Source organism: Sphaeramia orbicularis, chromosome 15, assembly GCF_902148855.1.
Source record: "Sphaeramia orbicularis chromosome 15, fSphaOr1.1, whole genome shotgun sequence".
Classification (NCBI taxonomy): domain Eukaryota; kingdom Metazoa; phylum Chordata; class Actinopteri; order Kurtiformes; family Apogonidae; genus Sphaeramia; species Sphaeramia orbicularis.
The window spans coordinates 50,833,331-50,858,153 of record NC_043971.1 but is presented as its reverse complement, the minus strand read 5'-3'; the positions used below and the strand labels follow the sequence as shown (position 1 = coordinate 50,858,153).

Below are 24,823 nucleotides of genomic sequence, written 5' to 3'. Positions count from 1 at the left end.
AAACTCAAACAACCACCTTTAACCCTTAAAGACCCAAATGTCCACCTTTACCCTTAAAGACCCAAACGTCCACCTTTAACCCTTAAAGACCCAAACGTCCACCTTTAACCCTTAAAGACCCAAATGTCCACCTTTAACCCTTAAAGACCCAAACGTCCAGCTTTAACCCTTAAAGACCCAAACGTCCACCTTTAACCCTTAAAGACCCAAACGTCCACCTTTAACCCTTAAAGACCCAAACGTCCACCTTTAACCCTTAAAGACCCAAACGTCCACCTTTAACCCTTAAAGATCCAAACGTCCTCCTATAACCCTTAAAGACCCAAATGTCCACCTTAACCCTTAAAGATCCAAACGTCCACCTTTAACCCTTAAAGATCCAAACGTCCACCTTTAACCCTTAAAGACCCAAACGTCCACCTTTAACCCTTAAAGACCCAAACGTCCACCTTTAACCCTTAAAGACCCAAACGTCCACCTTTAACCCTTAAAGACCCAAACGTCCACCTTTAACCCTTAAAGACCCAAACGTCCACCTTTAACCCTTAAAGATCCAAACGTCCACCTATAACCCTTAAAGACCCAAATGTCCACCTTTAACCCTTAAAGATCCAAACGTCCACCTTTAACCCTTAAAGATCCAAACGTCCACCTTTAACCCTTAAAGACCCAAACGTCCACCTTTAACCCTTAAAGACCCAAACGTCCACCTTTAACCCTTAAAGACCCAAACGTCCACCTTTAACCCTTAAAGACCCAAACGTCCACCTTTAACCCTTAAAAACTCAAACGTCCACCTTTAACCCTTAAAAACTCAAACGTCCACCTTTAACCCTTAATAATGGATCCACTGTTCACACTTTGAGTATGCATTCACAGAAAAAGCACTATATAAACCAAATCCATTATTATTATCATAATAAATTTATACAAATAGCAGATTTCTTTTTCTCTTCATACTTCATGTTCCAAACTGTTTATTTTCAGCCTGTCTTTCCTGACCTTTATTTTGGTAACTTGCTGCTGCCAAATGTCAAATGTCCCCACAGATAATGTAACACTAAACGGTGATAAATGACTTAATAAAGGTTAAGTAGAGAGAAATTTGGAAGGTGTCTTTATGGGTTAAATCCTCTGTATGTTAAACAGAAGCAGAGGAACATTTACGTGACTGCACAGAAACATGAATCTGACCCAGATAATGGACGCTGCTCAAGAACCGACAACCGACTCTCTAGAAGAAAAACCTGCACAAAGACGAGTCATATTCATCTGTAACAGCCTCGTCTGTTTCATTATCAGCCTTTATTTAACACCAGAGAAAAGTACAAGAACAGGGAGGAATATGTCCAGAAACACTGACAGATGAGGCAGGAATTAAAAGAGAAAACGTTAAAACAGAACGGATCCACATGTGCAGATCTGCAGTAGAATCAATGCACCGAACACACATTCATAAATAAACCAGTCGTCCATCACTGATCTGAAAATCCTTCAGTTTTATTGAGTTACAGATGTGAATGTTCTTCCTCCACATAATAATCAAACCAAAATAATCGAACCAAATGAAAAAAATAATCAAGAAAAAGAGTAAAACTAACAAAACAAATAAAAAAATCAACAAAATAAATAAACTGAACATGTGAATAAATAAAACATGTTGGATCTGATTCACATTAGTCCAAGGTGAATCAAAAACAGATCATTTTCAAAAATAAATCAATACCAGTAACCAAAGATAAACCAAAATAATTCATAATAAACAATAATCAATGAAAAGGAAATTGTCAAAATAATTAGAACAATGAACAAAATAATGGACAAAATACAAAATAAATCAAAGAATTGAACAAAATTGACTAAATCTGAAAACAATGATAAAACAAAATACAAATAAATAATCAACAAAAATAAAAAAAAATAAACAAAAGGAAAATAAATGGACAGAATAAGAAAAAATTAACAAAATGGACAAATTAATGAGAAAAATAGTAAAATAAATAATCAAACCAAACAAAAAAACATGATCAAGGAAATGAGTAAAACCAACAAATGAAAAATGAACATAAATAAACTGAATCTGAAAATCCTTCAGTTTTTTTGAGTTACAGATCTGAATGTTCTACCTCCACGTCTGAAACGTCCTGATCATAAAGGCCACAAATAACACTTTTATATTGTTCTCATTTTGTTGAATAAGAATCAGATTGAACCATGACTCAGATTAGTTTGGGGATTTTCTCTCCTTTTTTTCCAGTTACGTCTGGATTTGGTCTCATTTTAATCTTCGTGTCATATTTGTTTCATTTATGTCTCATATTCCTCTCAGTTTCATCTTTTCCTTGTATTCGTCTTGATTTTTTTCTCAAATGTTTCAGTTTCATTTTACCCCAGCCCCCGAAGGAGAGCAAGGGGTACTGTTTTTGGTTTGGATTATTTATTTGTTTACATTTTAGCAGTAAAACTATTGGTTGAAGTCATACCTAACTGGGTTTATAGATTGACTCAGAATAGACATATTTACATTTTGGGAAAAGTAGGACAAAGTTCAAATTTTTTATGAATTTTTAAAATCTTTTTTTTCCCCCATTTACATATAATGGATGAAACATGTCTATGCTGACATCAGCACATACAGACATGATGACATCAGCTGGATCGATGTCAAAATAAGCTAAAATATGTTCGAGGGGCGGAGCTTGTTGTGTCTGAAACTACTTGTGCTGTTCTTAGTTTCATTTATGTCTCATGTCTTTAATGTACTAGTTTCATTTTTTTCCTCTTATTTCCATCTTTGTTCTGTTTTCATTGACTGTGAAACATTTGTCACTAGGGCTGTGTATCGGCAAGAATCTGGTGATACGATACAAATCTCAATGCTAGGATCACAATACGATATATCGCGATATATCATGACACTGTTAAAAAGGCCATTTTTTGTTTGTTTTTCCTTGAAGAATTGAATTCCACCAGAAATCTGCACAAATACTAAACACATTTTTATTTGATCCCAACAGGACCTAATGTTATATCACAAAATGTTCCTGTGTTCAAACTGAAATGATATTTTACAGACATTACAGTTTCAGATCCTGTTCAAATGTTCATATTCTATTAGTTCAGAATTAACATCAGAACATTATTTTAGTTCAATCCCAACAAAGGAACTAACATTATTTAATAAAAGAGTGTTAAAGAATAATAAAGAAATTATAAACAAAAAAGAAAAACAAAACTGAACCTCCACAATATCTGCATTTGAATAAATAGCTAAAAATATTGATACACTACTTTTTAATATTGACAAAGTATTAGTATTGTGAAATGAAATATCACAATATATTGCTGAACCGATATTTTCTTATACCCCTATTTGTCAGTCAGGGTTTCTGCAGGTATCAGCAAATCTAACTGAATGCTTTTTACAGCCCATTTTAATCCCACTTTAAGCAAATTTAATGCCCATATCCAACTGCAGATACACTTTTACATCTACATTTAGGTTCTGAATAGTTCCTCCTCCAATCACTTCTGCTGAAACTTGCATTTTCCCATTTTTCTCACATTTGTTAATATTCCCTCCACTCTTTCACCACAGCATGAACACGCTCACAGGACATTACATTCCAAACATCTGGTGTTGTGACTTCATGCATCGGCCATAAACAATAGTCAAATAAAAGGTTCGGCCTGTCAATCATCACACTATACTTCCGAAATTATCATATGTATTATATGTGTATATAATCAATATAAATCGTGAATAACAATGCTTTTTTTTCTCCATCAAGTGTATTTAATTTTTTAATGCCTCTCGACATGAAATCTAATGCTTTTTAATTCACAAAATCTATTTAATGACTTCTTCTTAATGACCTGCATAAACCCTGTCATTAAACTGGTCCACAGTATGATCTTTATCCACTGATGCTGAAGGTTTCTTCCTGTTCCAGACTCCAACAGAATAAATCTATACAGTCAATTGTCGTGTGTTTTATTCACTCTGGGATACTTCTTTTTCTTTTTTTTCCTTTTTTAACTCAGGTGTATTTCTGGCGCCGTCGCATGCATCAGGTTTCCACTCTGTATTAAAATGTTGCCGATGACAGATGTGATGTGAACTGGAGGAGATAAAACATCAGGAGTGGCTTTTTTCCTTCTCAGTGAGAGTGAGAGGCCTCTTCACCGATATGAATCATTTATGTCTCAGAGCCCAGAGGAAAGGGCTGAAAAGCAGATGAAAAGTGTGCCGTCGCTCTGGACACCTGTTGCTGAGGGTGGCGGTGGCGTGGGGGCGTCGACCCCGGGTCAAGGCGTCCGTACATCCGCGCTGAAGGGCTTTTCAGGACAGAAACACGTCGCCTGTGTCTGGAATAAACTGCCGCCGTCTCGTTTCCTCTTTACAGGTTATCCGTCCACCAGTGAAGCTTCTGACACGGTTGCCATGGTAACTACCTCCATCAGCGCCGTGCTCTGTACCACTGCTCCCGCGGTGATGGAAGGCTATTATACCAGTGAGCCCCGTGGAAATGGTGTGGTGTGTTCAGGTGCGGTCTGTATTTTCTACGCTATGTTCTCCGGCCTCATTTAACCCTTTATCGGGCAAGTGACTGTTTTTGGTAATTTCCACATACAAGTCAGTGACAGGAACAGCTAAAGTGAGGACAGCGAGTCCCCAGTCTGAGGTCCAATGTGGTCCAATGTGGTCTCCAGGGTCTGTAAGGTCCACCTCTGAGGTCTAATGTGGTCTCCAGGGTCTGTAAGGTCCAATGTGGTCTCCAGGGTCTGTAAGGTCCACCTCTGAGGTCTAATGTGGTCTCCAGGGTCTGTAAGGTCCAATGTGGTCTCCAGGGTCTGTAAGGTCCACCTCTGAGGTCTAATGTGGTCTCCAAGGTCTGTCAGGTCCACCTCTGAGGTCCAATGTGGTCTCCAAGGTCTGTAAGGTCCACCTCTGAGGTCTAATGTGATCTCCAAGGTCTGTAAGGTCCACCTCTGAGGTCTAATGTGGTCTCCAAGGTCTGTCAGGTCCAATGTGGTCTCCAGGGTCTGTAAGGTCTAATGTGGTCTCCAGGGTCTGTAAGGTCCACCTCTGAGGTCTAATGTGGTCTCCAAGGTCTGTCAGGTCCACCTCTGAGGTCCAATGTGGTCTCCAAGGTCTGTAAGGTCCACCTCTGAGGTCTAATGTGGTCTCCAAGGTCTGTAAGGTCCACCTCTGAGGTCTAATGTGGTCTCCAAGGTCTGTAAGGTCCAATGTGGTCTCCAGGGTCTGTAAGGTCTAATGTGGTCTCCAGGGTCTGTAAGGTCTAATGTGGTCTCCAGGGTCTGTAAGGTCTAATGTGGTCTCAAGGGTCTGTAAGGTCCAATGTGGTCTCCTGGGTCTGTAATAGGGATGTAAACAATTAGTCGACTAACGATTAATTGTCGATAAGAATTTGCTCGATTAAATTATTAATTGTGGGTTAATTGCCCTTGTCCACCTGTCCACAGCTGTCCGAAGGCTGCCCGTTTGTCCACACTGCGACACCGCGGCTGGGATAGCCGGTCACTGAACCGGGGGCACGGACTGCCCCATACCCCCATAGTATTACAAGTAGGACAGAAAGGGATGCACGTATGTGCGCGGTTACCAACCAACATCCCACCCCCCCCTGACGAAACACCACATGAACAGATGAATTCCACAGGAAACATTGATTGTACACACTGGTACAATACATCAACCATTAAGGAAAATGAAATGCTTTTTTCATGAAGTGTATAAACAATATTTAGCTTTTATTCTTATAGACCGTATTGAAAAAGAAATTCAGGTTCTAAGGAAAATCGCCGCTTATAAATTAATCGTTTATCGATCGATAAGGGCAACCAACTAACGATTAATGAATTAATCGATAATTTGCGTCCCTAGTCTGTCAGGTCCAAAGTAGTCTCCAGGGTCTGTAGGGTCAAATGTGGTCTCCGGTAGGGATGGGAATTGTTAAGAATTTAACGATTCCGATTCCATTATCGATTCTCTTATCGATTCCCATTTGGTGAAGGAATAAAAAAGTACAAACAGGTGTGTTTGCATTAATTGTCTTTTATATTTCCATCTGCACAGAAAATAGAACATATACAGTATGTACAAATACTCTGCTTGACTTGTCTCCCGTGGTTGTTCACCTCATTTGCTTTCCCCTACCTTCGGAAACTTGTATTTGAGGGGGTACAATGTTCGCTGCCCGCACCGGAACCGGAACTTGGCTCAGATGACCGCCTGGTGTTCACTCTGCTGCTAGATTTACAAGCATTGCTAAGTATCGTACCAAATACGTGACATTCCTGTAAATGACTCACATACTGTGGACAAATGTTTGAACATATTGGAGGGATTCCACCCTTTTGAAGACAGGGAAGCTTTGCAAGAGTTACAAGTAAGTGGACCTGGTGTCATCTTTTTAGACCGTTTCTACCTCAGCGCCATGTTGGCTACGTTCTGACCAAAACAATGCAGCGTATGCGTGACGTCATCGCGCGTGTGCAACGAAGGTGGAATTGATAAGCACAATCGTTAAGCAGGCAGGTAAACGATTCCAAGGAATCGAGCTACTGGGAACCGGTTCTCGATTCTCATCCCAAGTCTCCAGGGTCTGTCAGGTCCACCTGTGCATGAACAGTGAGTGGACCTGCTTTGTTCAGTTCTATGAAGTAATGGAACTAATGTAAGGAATCATGTTCAAAGGGGTCATGTGGATGTGGACAGGGGTCTGGACCAGCACGCATGGGGGTCTAATGGGACCAAAGGAAGGTTCTTTTTGCCTTACGTGGGTTTTTCTTGTATTTTTTTATATTTACTTCTTGTGTTGTTTTTTTTTGCCATTCACGGGTCAGGAACCAAATATGGTAATTTCACTGACCTTGATTTTCTACATAATAATAAAAAAAAAAAAAAAAAAAAAAAAATTTGGAATTTCACAAAAGTAATGAAATCTTTGTGCTTTAACATCAGTGTTCAGTCCAACTGTCTTTTTCTGTTGGTGTTTTATATTAAAGTCCATGGAGGTTCCTCTCATCAACATTCTCCAGACATTCTGTCTTAATATTTATTTCAACTGGGATGAGGGTTTTTTTTTCCAATATTTTTATTGGTATCTAAGTTTTATAATGAAACAAACATATTTTCTTATGAGCATGTAGAAATATATGTAGAAATAAAATTACAATACAGCAGTCATAATAGTAAAAAATACAACAGTAATAATTTGGATGTCATGTCCCTGTTTTCCAGACACAACTGGGATGAGCTGCTCTTTGATTATATTAATTCACTGGACACAAATAAAGACACTAAATGTTTGTGTGGAATGGTGAGTAGAGCTGCTCACAAAGCCATGACCAAAAAATGGTTCAATGTCAAACCCTGACCCTGGCAGACTGAGGTCACACTGTTTACTCACATTTTACAACTGACTCTAAAATGACAGATTTGATAAAATGTGGGGAAAATGGAGGACATATATTTTATTAAGATGACCAGATTCTGTGTAAGTGTTTTATATATTTGTATATTTTCTTTTCTTTGTGAAACTGTATTTCCCTGTATATTGTTATTGTATTTTATTTGATAGTTCTTGCTATTTTTTTTTCTGTACAAAACCTTCTTTAAAAAAATGATTTAAAAAAATCATTAAAAAAGATCAACACAATGTGACAGAAAAATAAATAAATAAATAAATAAATAAATAAATAAATAAATAAATAAATAAATAAATTTTTTACCTCAGCTGTTTCTTCACACCGACCCTAAAGTCCTGCTTTTACTTCTTGGGCACGAAACAAATGGAAACACACTAAACGAGTGGCAAAGAAACGAGGACACGTTTCCCCCGGAGATGTGAAGATGTACCTGAGGGACACCGTGACCTCACACAACAGAAAGCGTCGCCATGTGAACGACCACGAAGATGCGCACACACCAATGACAGGAAGCACGCCACCTCCAGCAACATTCACTGACTCGAAGAAAATATGGAAAAAAGAGCTATTCCACTGTCTGTGCATGTGACTCCATTAACACAGGGAAAGGGGGGGGGAGGGTCCAACAGGTTCCACATTCAGCCCAGTATGATCGAAAACGGGCCAGACCAGTAGAATAATAACACAATAACCGACAACCCCAAACTTTTCTGCATGTTTTAGAGTGAAAAAAGTAAAATGACATAATGAACAACCTGACATGGAAGAAAAATCAGTGTAATTTTACCAATATTCAGCCTCAGTTTGTCATTTATACTTGTTCATTATAAGGTACAGATACAGTGGATCTACAAATACACAAAACATTTAATAACAGACAGAATATTGGTCCAATTAAACTCATTTATATGAAGACAGTTCAGTTTGTTCAGATTTGTTCAGTTTATTCACATTTTTTAATCAAAGGATCTTTTGTAAATATTAACATTTTCATGTCATTTAAATTTTTTGCACTAAAACAATGAGGAAAAAATTGTATTTGTCATTATTTATAGATTATTCTGTTATTATTTTATTGGTTCTGATCCACTTCAGATCAGATTGGTCTGAATGTGGAACCTGAACTAACATGATTTTAACATCACTGATTGTTAATATGTTCAGTGTCATTTTTGCATTTCTGGGGGCCGTATGTTTGACACCCCTGGTTTAACAGGAGGTAAATCACCTGCCTGCCTCCCTGATGTCGACTCTATTATTCCAGTTACTTCCAGTCAGTCCATCAGGATCCTCCAGGTTGGACCAGAACTTCACCTCCGTCAAAACTTTTATTTTAAACCTCAGTTTTTGTTCTGAATCTGTCTCCGCTGATAACATTAATTCTGTCAGTTTCTGTTTTTAGAGCGACATTAGAAGCAACAGTTTGGCTTTTTCTTTGAAAATGCATCATTTATGAATTCTATCACCTACAATCTCATCTACGGTCGACAGCCTGACGTGTTTCCCAGACGGTCGCCGTGATGGAAAACACACTCAGTCTGCTTTTCCATCAGATGAGGAGGAGGCGGAGCTCCTGCAGGAGACGCCACGCCCACAAAAACACAACACAAAACAAAACAACACGGTCCAGATGAAAGACACCGGACCAGGACCAGGACTAGAACCAGACCACATGAAAGAGACCGGACCAGAACCAGACCACATGAAAGAGAGCGGACCAGAACCAGACCACATGATAGAGACCGGACTCTGTTGGACTTTAGTTGGCTCAGTTCGACATTAGTTTTATTGTGTTTCATATTTTGTCATTTTTTCATCTTGTTCTTCATACTTTTATCTTTTCACATTTGTCTTATTTGATCTTTTACATCATTTATTAATTCACATGACCCTGAGGGGGCGGGACTTAAGCTCTCTGAACCATTTTTATCTTTTCTTTTATTAATAAATCCACAAATAACCACCAGATTTCTTTCACCTTGTTCATGATCTGAACATGTTCCAGGTCTAACTCTGGTCCATGTGGGACCTTGGAGTCCTGAACATGTCCTCCAGAGTCAGTCCATCCTGTCCTCAGAGTCAGTCCTCCATCATCTTCATTAATCTAATTCCACTAATAGAGACCGAGGCCTTGTCCTGTTGGCTCCTCCCCCGTTTCAAATTTAACGCCATAAGAAATGAAAATCCATCCAACACCATCATCCAACACAGATAATGAGACCTGACAACCACCGCCATCAGACCGGAGTATACCATCAGTTTGCTCAGGTGGAAGGAGGCGGGGCTGCAACTTCACTTTGAGTCCCATCACCATCATCGTCTTCATCACCATCATCAACATCATTATCGTTGTCCAAGTCTTCACTGTTAAAGCTGAAACAACCGATTCCATCTGAGTCTATTATCAGATGGAGTCTCGGTTCATCTTTATCAAAGCTCATGGGACTGTTTAACCTTTGACCCTGGTTTAGTTTAAAGACCTCATTATCCTCCCTAATTCGCTGAACCCTGTCATGTGGCATTTTCCGACGGCCAGCTCTTAAACCAACTCAGATACCGACATCACGTCCACACTAACGCATCCATTTTAAACCCATAACATAAAACCATCATCATCATCATCATCACTGGTGTTTCAATAACGGCAGCGGGGGTCACGTGACTCACCCCCTGTTCGTCCAGCTTCAGCAGCTGCTCTGGGACTTTGGGTGAGTTGAGGGCGAGTCTCAGACACTGGATGTTGAGTTCAGGGATCACGTACTCCAGAACCTCCTTCAGCGGGAGGCCGCGGGCCGTCCCATGGCGAGCCGTGGATGGGATGGCGTCCTCGAGGATGGCGCCTCTCAGTGTGGTCAGCTGAAGGACACACAGACGGTTGGGTCAGTACCAGGACAGACGGACAGTTTGAGACATTTAATTTCACTGTAATTATTCTAACTAGCGGCATTGCACCTGAGGAGCCATTGTACGATAGCATGAGAGGCTAAAATCGCCCAGCATGCCTCACAACATTTGAATACGGACATAAAATTGTGCCTAGTAGATAGTCAGGTAATGTTTCTATTCATTTGGTGAATTTGGCGGCGATCGGGCCTGTGAAGGCTGAAGAAAATCCGTACAAATTCCCTCCTGTGCTGCAACAACGATTGGACGGACACAGAACGTGCATTATATAGTGGGATGATGTAAATGTTTGTTTCTCATTAAAACGTACGAATGTTTCAGTGTTTTATCGTTTTACTTGATTTTACTCCTGTTTATTCTGAAAAAACAGGTTTAGAAGAGTTCATTCTCCTGTCAGTACTGATGAAGATCTGGAGTGTCTTCAATGCCACCTCACTGATGCCAACGCTAAAGCTAATGCTAATGCTAAGTACTGTATTATGGGTAAAATGCAGACCAAATTTCCCTACAGGGGTAATAAAGGAAGTTAACTTTTAACCTTTTTCAGCCACACCCACTTCAAATTTCTGGCCAACCACCAACAGTTGTAGGACAGGAGATGATGCGTCGACAATCTGTCTTTTTTTCTCGTAGCCCTCAGAGTAAGAATGAATTTCTTGCAGAGGACAGAATAACGTTTAATGTTTGTGAACTGTGACCTAAGCTCTGTAACAGCATGCTGCTTGGAACGCCACATTAGCCCATAAAAACCCCGCCTCCATCCACTAGGCCTGTGGCTGTCAGCAGTGGACGGCGGTCTCATCGCGAACAGGAAGTGGCGGTCTGAGTGACAGTTGTACATGTGAACAGACACAGTGGCGTTTTGAAGCTGAACCTGCTGCGTGACCCAGATTTGGGGGGGGGGGGGGCAGTGGGGGCGGGTCTTCACATCAGACCGGCGCCGGATATCACTGACATTTCTCTGCCTGTCGCATCTGTTGCACCTGAATTATTCAAAGGATGAGACCACCCGGCATCAATCAGAGAGACTCTGCTGCACCACGAGGGACAGCGAGAGGCCGCATCCCATTTCCTGGATTAATCATGTGTGTGCATGTGCATATGAACACGCACGAAAAGTGAGTCAGAGGGATCAGCGACACTTCGGAAAAGGCAGCAGCGGAGGAGGAAGCGCGTTTTCAGGGTCACTGAGGCGTTCAGGTTCTGTCTGACTGAGTAACCGTGACACGACTGGATGGAGGTGAACAATGACCAGACCGTCCTGAGTGGATCTGGGCCCGGTTCCGTACCTGGCTGGTTCTGAAGGTCACCCTGTGGTTGTACTGCATCCCTTCTTTGTCCTTCCCGTCATCCAGCTTCTCCCTGCGGATGCTGACCGCCACTGGGCCCAGGTTCTCGTCCACGCCGAAGTAGTTCTGATGTTCTGGAGGAAGAGGAGACACGGGTCAGAACAAACCCAACAGGAACTCAGGTCGAGGTCAAGATCAAGGTCAATACCACATTCAAAACCACAAATGCCACCTGCCCAAAACACTGTACAAAGATAGAAATAAAACACATAACAGGGTAAAACAGGACAGACAGGTGGTGCCAGTCACAACAAACCCCGCCCCTCGCACGTACTGTAGCTTATTTTGTCATGGATCCAGCTGATATTCATCATGTCTGTATGTGTGCTGATGTCAAATTAATTACCTCTATATATGTGCCAAGGTTGAAGTAAATTGAAACAAAAGTTATGTTTTTATAGACATTTGAAATTTCACCCATTATAAGTAAATGGGAGGAAAAAAAAGATTTTAAAAAATTCATAAAAAATTTGAACTTTGACCTACTTTTACCAAAATGTAATGACATTTATTCTGGGTCACTGGTAAACTATAAACCCCATTTGATATGAATTCAACACATAGTTTGGCTGCTACAGTGTAAACAAACACAAACCGAACCAAAAACAAAACCCCTTGCCTCCCCTTCGAGGGGCGGGGTCATAATAAAATATACTGACATGGATACAAACATCTATAAGACAAGTGGCAGATGAAATAAATAGAAGTAACACATGTGTATTAAAGGTAAGTGCAAACAGGTGTGTCTTCAAAACAGTTTTAAAATATTCATTGGATGTGAACATGTGATTTGTTGAAGTAAAAAAAGTAAAAAACAGAACAGGCTCTGTCGCTGTTCGTCTTTGAACGGTTCTTGGTGTAAAGCCTGGTGATTTGACGATGGTGTTTCAGTGAAATGCTCTGAAATGCACGGAGGTGAAAAACCATCAGGAGAATAACAACACACAGTCAGATCAGATTCACAACAAACAACAGAAAAACACAGATTAAAGAACACAGACTTCATCTAAAACTACCCAGAATGCATCACTGTCATATCCATCTCGTGTTTCTGTGGGGTCATGTGACCCTCCACGCCGCGGCGGCCGGATTAAAGCATACGTGGACATATGGACGTAACCTGAGTGTCATGAGCAGCAGGATGGCGTGTTGAGGAGAATCTGGGTCAATGATTGGTCGGTGTCGGTCAGAGCGTGTGTTATTTAACTCTTTAAATCCCAGTTCTACCTCTGGGTCTAATCCTGATGAATCGGTTTCAGACCCCCCCATTGCCCTCGACCCCCCCCCCCCCCCCCCCCCCACACACACACACACACACATAATCACCATTGACCCCCGGAGCCTTTTATATGATGGAATAAATACGAGTTAAAGCCTCACGACAACCACGTTTTACATGATGATTAACAGTGATTTAATGGATTTAATCTGATCATTTTATCAAAATAAACTAGAATTTATTCACACAAATATAATAAACATCATGTTTAAGTATGAGATCAGATGTTGATTCAGCTGCAGAATTTATGAAAATATGAGATATTTATGCTAAAACCTGGATATTTTATGATCCATAGGATACAAACAAAACCCAGCGTGAATGAAAGTGAAGACAACTTTATATGGAAATAAGCAAAATTAGAAATAAACCAAAGAAAAAATGAACAAATCGACAAACTATGAATGGAGTAATAAAAAACAAATGAAATAATCCACACAAATAAACAAAATGAAACTAAATGATCAAATAATTAAACAATGTGCAAAATTTTCAAACATAAATCAAAACAAATAAGAAAAATAAACCAAAATAATTCATAATAAACAATAATCAATCAATGAAAAGTAAATAAATTGTCAAAATAATCAAAACAATGAACACAATAATAAAACAAAATACAAATAATCAACAAAAATAACAAAAAATAAACAAAAGGAAAATAAATGAACAAAATAAGAAAAAATAAACAAAATGGACAAAGTAACCGACAAAAATAGTAAAAAAAATAAACCAAAATAATCAAACCAAATGAAAAAAATAATCAAGAAAATGAATAAAACCAACAAAACAAATAATAATAAAAAAAAAAACAAATCAACAAAATAAATAAACTCAACATGTGAATAAATAAAACATGTTGGATCTGATTCACATTAGTCCAAGGTGAATCAAAAACAGCTAGTTATGGTTTAATGTGACGTTCAACTCAATATTGAACCTGAATCCAACTGTTCTATTAAAATCTGTGAAATGCACCGGTGGTCGTCTGTTTGATAGAAACAGCCAATCACAGTTCAGATCTGTATGGAATAAAATCCAATCCAACCAGTGCATGACTCCTTAGGGACATAAGGTCATAAGGTCAGTGCGTTTTCACTCCGTGTCACCGGTGGGAACATTCGTTTTGCCAAAGGCTGTCACGGACGAGTTTGTTTGTCGGCTTGAATAACGTCTCCTGTCAATCGCTGACAAGATGCCTCAGAAAAATCAAAGTTCTACAGTTTACAGACTTTTACCGAGTTTGAACAGAGGTTAGTGTTTGGAGCAGCAGCGTCCTCCTGTTTCCAGGGTTTAGTTTGTTTATTCTCAGTTGTTTTACTTTATTTCATTTGTGAACATTTGGTTGATGAACAAAAATGATCAAAGCGTTGAATGTTCGACCTCTGGATTTTAGATCAGACCATAAAGGACAAATAAAAAACCACAAGTAACATCACTGAGCCCGTTTATATCCACACTAATACTCTGATCAGTATTTGGTTATTATTGATCATGTAAACAGTCTAATCTGGTCTGTTTGATCAGATAACAGCAACAATCTGATTACAATAAATCAGATTAACACACCTGGATTTGTCCCAGTCCTCCCATGTCTTCATGCATGTAAACAGGTGAATCTGATTTATTTAGTTCTGTTACATCTGAACATGTGGAAAAACTATTAAAACGTAGAAAACAGAAGTGATGAAGAAGACAATAACAGGAAGTTGGATTCTACGTCACTAGACTCAAACAAAAGAAAACTGAACAAAAGTTTAAAAAAATAAATAAATAAAAAAGAACAAAACCGAACAAACATTAAATATAATCATGAATAAAATGAGTAAAACAATGAGTAAATCAGTAAAACAACATGAGCTGAAGACAATAACAGGAAATTTGATTCTACCGACACTACAAATGTACGACCTCTGAAATAAATCCAATGATGGACTGAAACGTCTAAACCAGGGTTTATGGATTATCGTATTTGTGAGGTGCATGAAAAATCAATCAGATCTGATTAATACAATTATCTGATGAATAACAGTTTAATAATAGATTAATGTGAAATGCTGCTGCCAAATGGACAGTCTATCCTTGATATGTTCAGCAATTTTGTGTTTTATTCTCAGTCAGAATTTAGTCTGATATGTGTAGGAGTTTTGACTTATGGAATCTGACAGAGGAATTTAGAGTAGGTGAAAGATGGAGTAAGGGGGATATTACAGGGGAGATTATAAGTTAAACTTCGACCTGCTCCTTTTCAAATGTTTAACTTCCTTTTTATACAGTTCTCTTGTTGTTTGGTTTTAATGCAAAATTTGAAATAAACAAATAAACAAACAAACATCCAAACAGTTATCGGATGTTTAAGGTCATTTTCATTTTCTTAAAGAAGCAAGAAGATCAGTTTCAATTTATGTATTTCATTAAAATGTTGTGAAAACTGGAACATCAACTGATTTCCACAACATTTAGGCCATAAATAAAATTAACAAATATGGTTTAGGACCCAAAAATAACAACTAGATCAAACTAAATCACTCCTGCTGATGACATGGTCACTTTTAGTTTCTTTTATTAATAAATTAAACCCATAAAAAACCCTGCGTTTCTGTCCTATTTCATTAATCTGCCTCTAAAACCAGGACGTGACATTTATTTTTTTAGCAGTGACCACATGTTTGACCCTTGGGCCTCCGTTGCTCCGTCCATGACCCGCTGTACGAGGCTCAACCGGCGGGTGTGAAGGGAACGCCGTGTCCATTAGCGGCGCCTGGGGACGAAGCCACTGCCGCCGCAAAAGAACACCAAGCTCCAGGCGATCAATGGGATCAATGTTGGGCTGAGGTTGATAAAAGCTTGTCCTAAAGTGGTGACACGCGGTCATGGCAGTGTGCGTTGGCGTGGCGACCAGAGGTGACGAGCAGATTGTCTCTTCAATAAAACACCTCCTGGTGAAAGCGAGAGCGCGATGTGCACAGACTGTGAAAAGACATGGAGTGGAAAAGAAGAGCATCTGAACCACGACAGGACAGCCAAGGTTCAGTTAGACGGCAGATCCACAGACCAAGAAACCAGAGCATGAACCGTTAACAGACCAAAAAACCAGAGCATGAACCAGTAACAGACCAAAAAACCAGAGCATGAACCGTTAACAGACCAAGAAACCAGAGCATGAACCGGTAACAGACCAAAAAACCAGAGCATGAACCAGTAACAGACCAAAAAACCAGAGCATGAACCAGTAACAGACCAAAAAACCAGAGCATGAACCGTTAACAGACCAAGAAACCAGAGCATGAACCAGTAACAGACCAAAAAACCAGAGCATGAACCAGTAACAGACCAAAAAACCAGAGCATGAACCGTTAACAGACCAAGAAACCAGAGCATGAACCAGTAACAGACCAAGAAACCAGAGCATGAACCAGTAACGGACCAAGAAACCAGAGCATGAACCATCAAGAGACCAAAAAACCATTAGAAGATTTTATATCTATAATTAAGATTTATTTAAGTATCGTCACTACTGGCTTCAGCTCAGAATTTTGTGTCTGTGTTTAGAGGCTGATTTTAGTTGTAATAAAAATTAAACTCTTTACTGTGGTTTAAAGGAGGTAAAACCATGTTCATTCAAATGTTTATCTGAGAATGGAAACACAATAAACCCTGTAAACAGGAGGAGTTTCACTGTGACACTGGAGATGACAGTGGTGGGGCGTTTGTGGTACCAGTTCCAGCCTGAGCTCATAAACCTGGACCCGAGGCCCAACAGTTGCACTGAGGCGTGTTTTAATGGAGGATTCATGGAGGTCGAGGCATCTCTGGGTGTGAAAGGTGAAGCAGCTGTTATCTGGGGGGGTAGGGGGTGGGTTTCGGGGGGATTGTGTAACTCAATCTGCTGAGAGCAGACAGTGGGAAAACCAGACGTGGATCATGTGATGGTCGAGGTCACCGTAGGTGTTTTAATGAGAAACGCCTGGACCTCGGCCTGGTTCTGCTGACCCTGTACACCCCCACCCCGGCGCCCCCACCCTGAACAGCTGCAGGACACCCTCCCGCTAACCTCGCTCTTCTGACATGATGAGTCAGAGCTTCAGCGGCGTTCAGGGCCGTATCAGCGGGATGCGACCGCTGCTTGTCTGAGGAAGTGAAACCAACACCCTCGAACTCAGTACAACTCGCCTTTTGTTCAGGCCTCCACTCCTCTGGTTCTACAGAAATAAACTGGGCCGTCGAGATATCTGACCCTACGAGCAGCTCCGCTTGGGAACTCACCCTCACAAAACATCCAGCACTGTCTCCATTCAAGGAAATGGATTTGGCCTGGAAACGTTTCTAATCCTCAGCAGCATCGTTCACATCCTGCTGATATCACCGACACCATCTCTGAAAACTGAAATCAGACACGTTACCCGTTGGCATCGCTTACCTTTCCCGTAGAAATACTTGTGGTAGTAGTAGGCTCCGAGGTCGATGTGTTCGATGATGTAGCGTTTGACCTTCTCCCTGTGGATGGGCTGGTTTTCCCGAGGAACCTCCAGCACTGACACTCCTGCGTTGGTGCAGTGGGAACTTAGAGACGACTCGAAGGAGCAGCTCTCTGAAACGCCGCTGTAGTTGGCACTGTTCGCTCTGGACAACGAGATTTTCCTCTCACCTTCGCCGCCGATCTCGTTTCTGAAGTGTGGACAGCTCAGCACCAAGCTGTTGCTTTTTCCGTCGCCCTCATCGACGTCCAGGTTCTCCTTGGGGTTCAGGTCCTCCCGGCTGCCGAGAGGAGACTCAAACATGGGGGCGTTTCCGCCGCTACATCCTGCTGCACCACTGTCCGGCCCACTTCCAGGTGCAGGTCCAGGAGCACCACAAGTACCAGCACCAGGTCCCGCGCCAGGTCCTACTCCGGCCGAGGCTGCCGAGGCCCCAGTAGTCATGTTCTTCCTCTGGCTGAGGTTAGCTCTGCTCGCCACCGCCTCGCTGATGTTGAAAAGGACGCTCTGGACGTCGTAGTGAGCGAAGCATTTCTGAAAACTGAGCGGTCGTCGGTCGTCTTCGATGGAAAGACGTAGCGCGTCACTCTCGCTCTTTATGGTCCGTAATTTCCTAAATAGAGATGTTTCAGATGACTCTGATTTTAGTCGTCTCATGAAGGACTTCTCCCGTTCGCGACTGTACAGCAGTGAGTTGTCTATATAATCATATCCTGGAATGTGGACTATCTCCCCCCTGGCGATTTGGGCGGCAGTCTGCAAACTAGGAGACAAGGCGGCGTCACAGCGCAACAACTCTGGGAAACCTAGCGGTGGGATGCTACGGTGGTCCAGGGTATCGACTCGGTATCCTCGAAGCATTGTAAAAAACCCGTCCCCGCTCAGACCCTGGCGGTCGATGGAGGACGTGCTGCCATACTCCCGGTGCAACGATGCCCCCGTGTTTGGGTTGACGGCATTCTGGTCCATTATGTCCTCAGAGTCGATGTCACTTATGGTGACATCACTGTTGCTGCGCTGGCGAATCGGGTGGAGCCCCTTCAGCGGGGAGTGGCAGAGGAGTTCACTCAGGGTGTATTTGTCAGAGTAGTCCACATCCACACAGACTGTCTCCCCCTGCTCCAGTATCTCCACAGTGTGGTCCTGTTGGCCGTTCTGAAAGACGGGAATCACGCTCTGGTAGTTTGGTGAAGGCCTCCCGTCCCAGCCGTCCTTCCTCGGCGGCCACTCCGTCACCCTGGCCCTGACACCCATCTTGGGCATGGCTGGCGTGCCGTTGGTTTTGCTGTCAGATTTGCCCTGCATGTTGGAGGTGGGCGGTCCCACACCTCCGTTCAGGGCTTTGAGCTTCCTACTGAACAGCTCCTCCGACTGCATGGCTCTGTATTCTTCTGGGCCTCCCACAATTCCCACAAGGTTTGATTTGTTGTCCGTTACAGGGCTCAAAATACTCATATCCTGCCGGCAGATCTGAAGAGCAGACGTTGAGGACCCTTCCTCATTACATCATGGGATTTGCTCCGTGTTGAGCGGAGGAGGAGCCTCTTTCCTGAGTTAATGAAGCAGCCGTCGTCATAACTCACAGAGGGCGACTGGAACGACACTCCACATTTGGACGTCAAGGCCGAGCGTGAGGCGCCGCAGAGCCGTTGTTTTGTGACGGCGTTCCTCCAATGCCGAGCGACAGCTGGAAGAGTCGGACCTGAACAGAAACACAAACACAGGAAACTGTTAACACGCCGTCGCCAAGACTTTCTCATTTCAAAGATGGAAAAAAAAAGCAGTTTATATTCCTCAAAATGACCCCGAAACATGGCACATTCAGTTCAGATATAAAAATAATCATATTGCTGACCTAAATTGTGTGTCGCCTGTTCTGTGGTTCTAAACTCCCACCATGGGGTATGTAGGGCTGGATTAGTTCTGGAACTATGTGGAGCATACGACTAAATAAGGCTGATGAGGGTTTGAGAGGCGCGGCTTCATTATGGGTTTATAACAAGATCGATGCATATCTTGGTCGGTACTTCCAGCCAATGACTAACAGATGGTGGTGAAGGAAACGACAGAAGCAAGGGCAGATGTTGAGCTAAATGTTCACATGTACCAACATCACATCCAAGCTCTTACAGCATCACCAAGTCTGCAAATGAGACAAGAGGGATGGATTCACGTGTTCAACACTGGATCCACTTCCACTCTGTATCTGAGGTCGAAGGAACTGAAGCAGCCAGAGAAAAACTCCAGCTTCATCTTTCCACTGTTTCTCCGAGCAAACAACACCAACTAAAAAGCTGAAATCAGCAGTTTTCTTCGTGAACCTGAACACCTGAGGGCACAGTGGAAACACTGCTCCGCTCGTCCTTGAACAGCAGCTCGGTTTCCTCTCAGGTGATTCTAATGTCAGAGACAAAAGCAGTAGGTCAAACACTTTCCATTTTTACTGTGTTTAGTCCCTGAACATCAGGCTCAACAGGCGTCAGGTTCGGACAAAAAGACCAAAAAAAAACTATCGGACACAGGAGACAAGGAATCACGGACGAACTGAACGATGCGGCAAAAATGGAATCATGATCCTATCAGACGACACGGTTCATTTATAATATAAATAGAGTTAATGTTTTCAAAGGATTATTTTAATCCTGCATTAATATTGACTTATTTTAGATTTAACATTAATAATAAATGTAATAATTTAAGGACACAGTAAGATGTAACAAGACAAAGACAATATTAAAGATGGAAAAGAAGGAAACTATATAAACTACATCCAAACATAAAACCAGACAGAAAAAACAGTGTCAGTCTAATTGTGAATTCTTCTTAGAAATAACAAAAAAGATGTAACAAGACAAAACATGAGAAAAACGATATTCCAACATGTAAAAACAGATAATAACAGCTGTAATTTCCTGAGTTTATCATTTGTTAATGATTTATCAAGAAAAAACAAACAACGATGTAAAAGATTCAACAAATACAATGTAAAAGACACGTTTCAAGATGTATCCAGATACAAACATATCTCTGATTTCATACCTTGTGTTACTTATTAAAGATGTCAAATATGCATCCAGACAACCACAACACAAAAATATAAATAGAATTAGGGATGTAACGATTACTGGTATAACGATAAACCGTGTTTTGCCGAAGGTTAGTATAACCGTTTAAATTCTAATTATCATGATAACCGTGTTTGATTACCGCACATTTAGGGGAAAAAACCCCATGTAAAGATCTGCTTTTATGTCAAATATTTGAGTATAATTTTAATTTATTACAATTTTGATTCTCTATACCTAATATTTGGAACCAATATTCACTTTTAAAGTCTTTGAAAAGGTTCGTTAAGCATCTGTGTGTTATTTATGCAATAAATTACACTCAACAAAAATATAAACGCACCACTTTTGTTTTTGCTCCCATTTGTCATGAGCCGAACTCAAAGATCTAAAACTTTTTCTGTGTACACACAAGGTTTATTTCTCTCAAATATTGTTCACAAATCTGTCTAAATTTGTGTTAGTGAACACTTCTTCTTTGCTGAGATAATCCATCCACCTCACAGGTGTGGCATATCAAGATGCTGATTAGACAGCATGATTATTGCACAGGTGTGACTTAGGCTGGCCACAATAAAAGGCCACTCCAAAATGTGCAGTTTTATCACACAGCACAATACCACAGATGTCACAAGTTTTGAGGGAATATGCAATTGGCATGCTGACTTCAGGAATCTCCACCAGAGCTTTTGCCTGTGAATTGAATGTTCATTTCTCTACCATAAGCCATCTCCAAAGCTGTTTCAGAGAATTCATGAAGAAGACTGTGCGAGGAAAATGGTGGTCACACCAAATACTGACTGGTTTTCTGACCCCCCCTGGACCACCCAATACAGTAAGACTGCACATTTTAGAGTGGCCTTTTATTGTGGCCAGCCTAAGTCACACCTGTGCAATAATCCTGCTGTCTAATCTAACCTGTGAGGAGGATGGATTATCTCAGCAAAGGACAAAGGAGAAGTGCTCACTAACACAGATTTAGACAAATTTATGAACAATATTTGAGAGAAATAGGCTTTTTGTGTACATAGAAAAAGTTTTAGATCTTTGAGTTCAGCTCATGAAAAATGGGAGCAAAAACAAAAGCGGTGCGTTTATATTTTTGTTGAGTGTATATACGTTTTTCAAAGCGGATATTATATATTTTTTTGTGTGTTTTCTGGCCATTTATGTTTTTATAGTAGGTTAAAGTGAAAAAATAATAGGCAGATGATATAGATGAAGTTGTGCTGAAAAAAAGATACCAAACATGGGTATAGTAAACATTTGTTTATATAGTATATAAAGGCAAAATCTAAAGTACTGAAAAACAGACAAAATAGGCTCAGACCTCTAAGGGTTAATATTTGAATGTTTCTGCCAACAGAAGGTACATTGTGCCAATTATTTTATTTGTTTATTTGTTTTTTAAATATAACTTGGTGAAATTATTTCAGTGTGTGTATAACTACTTTCTGACCATTCTGAGCACAATTTCAATAATACCACAATAATAATGATAACCATGATAATTTTGGTCACAATAACTGTGTTATGACATTTTCATATTGTTACATCCTAGTACAGTCACATTAGGGCTGCACGATTTTGGCAAAAAAAAAAATCCCGATTTTTTCCTCTAAAAACTCGATTTTCGATTTTGATTTCGATTTTTGCGTAAAACTACAAAAGACAACAGAAGTCAGCACGTCGTTTTCGTGAGCAGCCCACAATGCAAGGCACTGCTCTGACCTCAAATCTGTGATGGTATCACGTGATGAACCCACAGAAGTTTATTTGTTCTTAATTAAATTTTTATTGAATGAAGTAGAGTATACACCCAATGTATACAACAAGAAAATAACACAAGTTTGCCAGGGGGAATACACTATAATACAATGTCCAAATCAGAGCAAATACTTATGTTTTTTATACCTTTTTTATACCAGCCTTTTTGTTTCCAGATTTATCGAACAGCTTTAAATAAAGTTCAACATCTTTAAAAAAATAAATAATATTTGGTTTTGTGTTACAGAACTTACATTTGTGAATGAAAAATTTAGCAAGTAAGAGGACTAAATATATATATATATATATATATATATATATATATATATATATATATATATATATATATATATATATATATAATTTATTTATTTTATTTTTATTTTTTTCCTCTGGGTATCTGGGCCCACAGAAGTGATACCAATGTAAGTCAGCGACAGGCATCAGTCGTGCGTGTGTGTGTGCGTGGACCACGTTATTATGAGTGATCCACATGTGGTTCTGTTTAAACTGGGGGATCCGTGCGTGGAACAGACCGACCCAGGACACGCTGGAGGGATTCTGTCACTGGAGCTGGTGGATGTGTGTGGGCACAGGGCTGTGTGGGCTCCTCTGCTGAGGCTGCTGACCCCGAGACCCGGACCCAGTTCGGAAGAAGACAGTACGGTACGGATCCGGGACAACGGAAGATGAGTGATCCGCATGCAGTTCTATTTCAGTTGCGGGATCCGTGCGTGAAGCCACGGCTTACATTGCTGCAAGTACTGCGGGCTCATGAACAGATTTAACGTCCGGTCATTACACGGACTTCTGTGACAGACATCTGTCACTGAGAGGAGGAGGAGCCTACGGGAGCCCGTAAGCGCGCGGCCCGCAGGCACGAGACAGATGAAATCGATTTTACGATTTCCCGTTTTTAAAAATCGTCCTAATTAAAAAATCCGATTTCGATTTAAAATCGATTAATCGTGCAGCCCTAAGTCACATGGAAACAAACATCCCTTCTGGGACAAATAAAGTCGAAGTCTACGTCTAAAATATTGTCCTGATATAACGTGGTCCCATTAATCATCATTTGGTTTAATGGTCCACACTGAAACCTGGTTCTTTGTACAGAAAATATCCATCTGATCCATTGATTCTGTTGGAGGTGACTGACCTCATGTGACACCACCATCGTCATCATCATCCTCCTCTTCCTCCTCCTCCTCTTCCTCCTCCTCCTCTTCCTCCTCCTCCTCCTCCTCCTCCTCCCTACACCCTCATCCACAGAACACCAGGCCTGGACTTTGACCTAAATGGTTTTTTCTTGTTCTTCAGGGCTGCGATCATATGAAAACCCCACGAGTCGTCACAAAACCCCACCCATCACACAGAACAGACCGATGACACGCTGAGTTTCACCTTCACTTCAGTTCAGATGAAACAGAGCTTCATCATGAACTGGATCCATGGATCTGGATCTGAACCTGGAGGTTTACTGCACTGGTTTACATCTGTGTCATTTACAGTGAAGGAGTAAAAACTAGAAGAAAATGTGGGCCACGTCAAGATTAGCCCGAAGCCAGACCAGATCGGACCACAGGGGACGAGACAGAACCCAGAAATAGAGGAGTTTGTGCTTGTGCCTGGGCCAAATGCAGGTTAATGACAGTAATGCATGCATGAGCCAAATGTGGACTGAAACATTCATAAGAACACCTCCTCCGTCAGATTTCCTGCCAAAGCGACGGGTCGGAGTCAGAACCGGATCATTCCGTCACGTCACCGCCTTTAACAGCGAGCGTTGACGAGACACTGGCGGATTGTGTCGTGTCATGTAAATGCAAAATGTAGCGTCGACGAGCCGCTCTGGGAAATATGCCGTTACGCTCAACAAATGATGAATAATGGAACGTTTGGCTGCAGAACGGTGAACGGCGCCGAGGCCTTTTCATCTCAATACAAACGACTTGTGTCTCTGAAAAGACTGAAGTGGGAGTTGAACAGAACAAAAACACTCACATCAGCAGAATTACACACACGACTTTACAACATGTGGAGGAGTCGGGGAGGATTCCTGAATCTGGCCCAGGTGGATTTAACATGAATACAGGGATCTGGGCTAAAGTTAGGGCCAATGTTTATATTAAAATAAATATTATAATAAAAGAGCTGATTAAGAGACATAAAAAAACAGACGCAACAAGATGAAAATGTCACAAGATGACTAACTCTACGTTCATAGTGCGGGGAGCAATGACCCAAATCTGAGGTTTTGACCCATATGTGACTCATCTGATTTTTTTTTATGACAGTCTGAACAACATAAACCAGACCCAGGACACTTTCATATTAGGTCTGAAATCTGATGCGTATCTGACATCTTTCAATGTGACTTCAGTCGATGATCCTATTCAGACTGTGGAATGACCAGCCCCTGTCCCTCTGTGTGGTTGGTAAATGGTAAATGGACTGAACTTATATAGCACAATTTCTACACCTTCATTTGCCCAAAGCGTTTTACAATTCCTCACGTTCACACAC

General features: G+C 41.0%; 1 protein-coding gene across 1 annotated transcript in view; it reads right to left on the bottom strand.

Annotated features, from left to right (window-relative positions):
• Positions 1–24,823, bottom strand: part of LOC115433831 (signal-induced proliferation-associated 1-like protein 2) — a 120,587-nt gene that overhangs the window by 68,982 nt on the left and 26,782 nt on the right. Inside the window, exons 2-4 of the mRNA XM_030155373.1 lie at positions 17,408–19,167; positions 11,649–11,782; positions 10,123–10,311 (exon numbers count right to left, since the gene is read on the bottom strand). Coding sequence (XP_030011233.1) covers positions 10,123–10,311; positions 11,649–11,782; positions 17,408–18,920 — 1,836 coding nt within the window. The 5' untranslated portion in view covers positions 18,921–19,167. The remainder of the gene's footprint in view (positions 1–10,122; positions 10,312–11,648; positions 11,783–17,407; positions 19,168–24,823) is intronic.